Source organism: Sciurus vulgaris, assembly GCF_902686455.1.
Source record: "Sciurus vulgaris genome assembly, chromosome: 1".
NCBI classification, from domain to species: Eukaryota; Metazoa; Chordata; class Mammalia; order Rodentia; family Sciuridae; genus Sciurus; species Sciurus vulgaris.
The window spans coordinates 47,159,645-47,164,291 of NC_136461.1; the positions used below are offsets into that span (position 1 = coordinate 47,159,645).

The window sequence follows — 4,647 nt, forward strand, 5'->3', positions numbered from 1 at the left end:
GCTGAGTTGGACAGACCATTCTCCTCCCTGTACTTCAGTTTCCTCATATGCAGAATGAGGCTATTGGACTAAATATGTAAGTGGGGGAAACAGGAATGGATAATTTTTTAAAAATTGTTCTAATTAAGGAAATAGCTAGAATAGAGAGACTCTTGATGACCCACATAAGGAAATCAGTTGAGCCTCCTCCAGTCTCAGAAGACAAGCCAAGACCTGCTAGGTGAGTCACACCTGCTTCTCACATTCCTTCCAGGGGCAGCCCCAGGTCTGAGGCCAACAGTGAAAGGTGTATTTGGAAGGGAAGGAATTTTCTGGGGGTGGAGGCTGAAGGTAACTGGTTCAGGAGCCCTGTACCCAGCAGAGGCAAGCTGAGTTTCACAGAAGCATGAGGTGCTTGGAGGAAATGACTAAGAAAAGCATTTTAATTGGTGGGTGCATAGGACAGCAACCTGGGCTGGGAAGCCAGAGCCGAGGTTCCAAACCCTGGCTTTGGCATGTAGAGGATGTATACTCGAGTGTGTACTTGACTTCCGGGGGAACTCAGTTTTCTGATGTGTGCCATGAGTATAATTTAGAAAAGAGAATTTTTTTAGGTATACTGAGCTCTTGCCAAGTGCCCAAATTGTTCTAGGCACTCATACCTGTCACATCATTTCATCTTCACCATAATAAGAGATTTGTAGTTTCATTTAACAAATGAGAAAATGGGAGTTAAGTGACTTCCCGGCTTAATGGAGCAGGCTTCGAAGGCAGGTTTGTCAATACTTCAGTTATTTCCAGTAAGTCAATGTCTCAAAGATTATACATGTGAAAGTACTTTTTGTACAGTGAGTGCTATAAAGTGCAGGGAGTCATCATCTGGAATGAATGCAGAAAATTATTATACAGAAGTGACAATTCTAAAGGATGAATGGCTTTTGCCAGGAGCTCCCTTGTTCATCTGTCCACGCAATCTGTTTATTTTTTAGGCAGTCAAGTGATAGTTTTTTTGAAGAGACTCTCGAAACAATAAGGCTTTCTAGTTCCAGCTGTGCCACAGAAACATTAATCTAGAGAAGGCACTTGCTCTTAAAAAAAGTAAAGAAATGAAGGATTAGGTCAGAGGTCATTACCAAGGTCCCTTCTGCTAAGGCATGTGGATGACTCAAAGTGGAAAGCACCCAGAGAGTCTGAGAATGGAGTCTCACTCTCATTGTTATCCATCCTTACCTCAGGGCACTGTCCTACCATGGGGAGTCAGCCCACATCCTACCTGCCACCAACTCTGTGAAGTCCCGACTTGTATGAGCCTGAGAAGATTTTTGAGGCTTGAAGAGCAGCTCCTCCCCAGCTGGGGTGGCAGCAGACTCTGAGGTCTCTCGTGATCCTAAAGTACTCACTTCTCCAGCACTGGACACCCACAGTCCAAGCTGTAAAGACAGTGGCTGAGAGCAATATCCGTCCACTCTCACTGGTGTTTCGGTCTCGAAGGGTTGGCATAGACTGTGGAGGGGAGAGGGGCATGAGATGGGTATCTGGGCAAGAAACTGAAGTCCTGGATGAAGCTTATTACTTATGGAAGATTTGATATGCCAACCACTCCCTCCTTTACATGTGCCCAGTGTGGCTTCAGCTTCCTGGTTATTACTGTCACTTGTTTACATTTAAGCTGCCCCTCAGCAACATGCTTGGCTTCACATAAATGAATATGAATGAGTGAGGAAGAGGAGAATGCATGAAGGAGCCAGTGCCTGTTTTTCACAGCTACTAGAGAAAAAAAAATCTTTAGAACACATTAGTAGTAAAATCCTAGAGAAAACAATCATGTGTACAGCCAGCTCATAGGGCTGACCACGGCCTGCTGTAATTTCATAGGAAAGTTTCTTAACTTCTCTTAGAATCCAACACGTTGAGCTTAAGAAATTTGCCCAAGGACTAAGTGAGAACAGTACCTCCTATTTCAGAGTGGGGCTGGAATTCAGAGGAGATACAGTCTATGAAACAAATTAGAGCTTTCCCCCTCCCCTGGTGCTCAGGCTTGTTTAGAGTAGCCAAAGAAGGCTGGCTCCCTTCCCAGACAGGGTGGCCAGTTTTTGCCTCCTGCCTCAAACCCACCAGCATTTAAACAGGCCAGTTAGGGGATCTCAGAAAACACCACAGTGGCAATATGAAATGAGAGCTCTGTAAAAAGAAGTGTTAGAATTTGAAATAAAAATGCCCCAGTCATGGGAAATCAGACAGAGAAGACCAAAGTGGTATAAATCCGGAGGGAGTTTTCACAAACTCCATCTTTTCATTTGTACCTTTCCCATATTTTATTAAATTCATGTTTAAAAAAAATCACAGCAGCATTATCAACGACGACATATATACAAACATTTTACAAAGGAAAACATGACTGATATCAGCTGTAATACAGGAGAGCTGAGAATGGAAGCTGTTTCTGGGGCAGTCTCTGCCCTCAAACTAAGACATCTAAAATGTGTTCAGGCAGTGGAAATAGGCTTCTTTCCTAGTGACAAGCTGTGTGGTGGGTAATACAAACGATGGTAAATGAGGATACTACACAGGCCTAATTAATAGGCAGGGCAATGATAACTGGGAGCTCATCAAATAACAAATTCAAGATAGTAAAAGAGCTGTTTTCCATCTAAACTCATTTAAAGCTTCCAGATCGATCTGATCACTTGCAAAGAGGCTAGGTTGTCAGACATTTGCTTCTTACACATGGCTCTGTATCATCCTTCCTTCAACTCCCAGAGTTAGTATTCTTTTCCTTGGATCAGAAGGAAGAAATTTTAGAATTGCTTCCTTCAAGACAGAAGTCACGAAGAACTGTCTCCTGATACCAAGATATCAAACTTATCAAATTTGGTGTGTGTGGAGAGGAGAGGGGGCAGTAAGGATTTGGGAAGAGAAATTCTCCTTTGAGCCAAGAATCAAGAATTGTGACTCACCCCTCCCGCTTCCCCTTCTGGTACCTACAAGCTGGGTTCATTTCTCAACTCCCCCAGCTCTTTGATTTCCACCTTCTTATACTTCCCGGACTTCCTCCGGTTGGTGATCACCAGGACGACCACGCCCGCGACGATGGCCACCACGACCACCACGATGACGGCTATAAGGCCGGCGGTGAGGCGCTTCATGGAGAACTGAGGGGGCTTCTCGTCCAAGTAATAGATCAGCGTCCGCTCCACGTGCAGGGGCTCGCCGCGCACCCTCATGTCCAGGCCTAGGCCGGGGAACAGCGACTCGCCCTTGACATCCCTCTCGAAGTAGTAGGCGGCGTCAGCGATGTCCACGTCGCCGGGGACTTTCTGCGAGGCGTTCTGCTGCAGCTCGATCTGGATAGTGGGTTCCTCATAGTGCACTGCCGACACGAACCTGGGGTGCAACTGGTAGCGCTCCCGGAAGAGCCGCCGCAGCTCGGCGTCCAGGTCTGAGTGGTTGAAGGCGCGGTCGGTCTGCCGGTGGCGCAAGTCAATGAGGATGTGATGGGTACGCACCACCTCATCACAGCGCAGGTTCTGGTCGCCCTTGTCTGTGCGGCGCACGCCCACCGAGTTCACGCACCAGCACACCGACGTCTGGTTGCACTGGCGCGCCTTAAAGCGGCCCTCGTGGTCGCACTCGGGGTCATAGAGGCCGTCATTGTCCACGATCGCTTGCTCGCTCGGCCGCACCAGACGGCGGCCGCTCTTAGGGACGCTCATGCGGGCCTTGAGCAGCAGGCACTTGGAGGTCAGCGTGGAGCAGTCGACCACCACGTTCGAGCCGAGCGCGCGGCACTGGCAGCTGCCTCCCGGGCCATCCCGGGAGCACACAGTCATCCTGTTGGTTGGGCATGTGCAGTTGTACTGCGCGACCGCGTAGCCAGTCAGAGCCGCCAACACCAGCAGCTCCAGCAGCGGCGGCGGCGCGAGGCCGGGGCCCCTGGCCATCGTGGGGCGGAGGTGCGCGGACCGGACACTGGAGGACTAGGCGTAGCGGCTCGGCTGGCTCGGGCTCGGGCTCGGGCTACTGGGTCGGTCTGCAGGCGTCTGCCTCCAGGCCGCTCCCTCCCGCTCTTATACTCCGCCGGACCTGCCTAGCTGGTTCGGCGACTACTCACCGGCTGGTATTTGGGTGACACATCCCCCCACTCCCCATCCCACGGAGGGCCCAGACTGCCCTGCGCCGCCCGCGATAGGATCAGGGCAGGGGAAGCTGCTCCCGCCTTCTCCGACCGAAAGCCGGGAAGAGGGAAACCGATACTCACCTGCGGCTGCGGGCACCCGGCCCCGCCCTCCTGTCCCTACCCAGGGAGGGACCCGCCCTCTGCGCGGCTTCTAGCTCCAGAACTTGGGCTTCCCTGCCGCTCTCCTGGGCATGGAGTCCCAGGAGTTTCAGAGGGAAGTGAGGCTCAGGGCTGTCACCTGCCTCCCACCTCGTCCCCACACTCCCTCCTCTTCTCTCTTCCTTTCCCCAACACTTTCCTTCAAGTTCTTTCATTCCCTCTCTTCCTCCCCAAGTTCCAGTAGCATACATTTATATAGTCTAGGGTTCACAAGCATTATCTCATCCTCACGCCAGCTCAGGCAGGCTTGACTACCTATCATACCCATTTTATAGGTGATGCAGGTGAGGCTTAGAGACCTAAAGTCGCCCAACCACCAATTTCCTCAGATT

General features: G+C 50.6%; 1 protein-coding gene across 1 annotated transcript; it reads right to left on the minus strand.

Moving 5' to 3' along the window:
* Positions 1-2,232: 2,232 nt before the first annotated feature.
* On the minus strand, positions 2,233-4,101 carry TACSTD2 (tumor associated calcium signal transducer 2). The gene has a single exon (XM_079103502.1). It carries the CDS (start codon positions 3,918-3,920, stop codon positions 2,961-2,963), a length of 960 nt encoding a protein of 319 aa, XP_078959628.1. The 5' UTR covers positions 3,921-4,101; the 3' UTR covers positions 2,233-2,960.
* Positions 4,102-4,647: the final 546 nt, after the last annotated feature.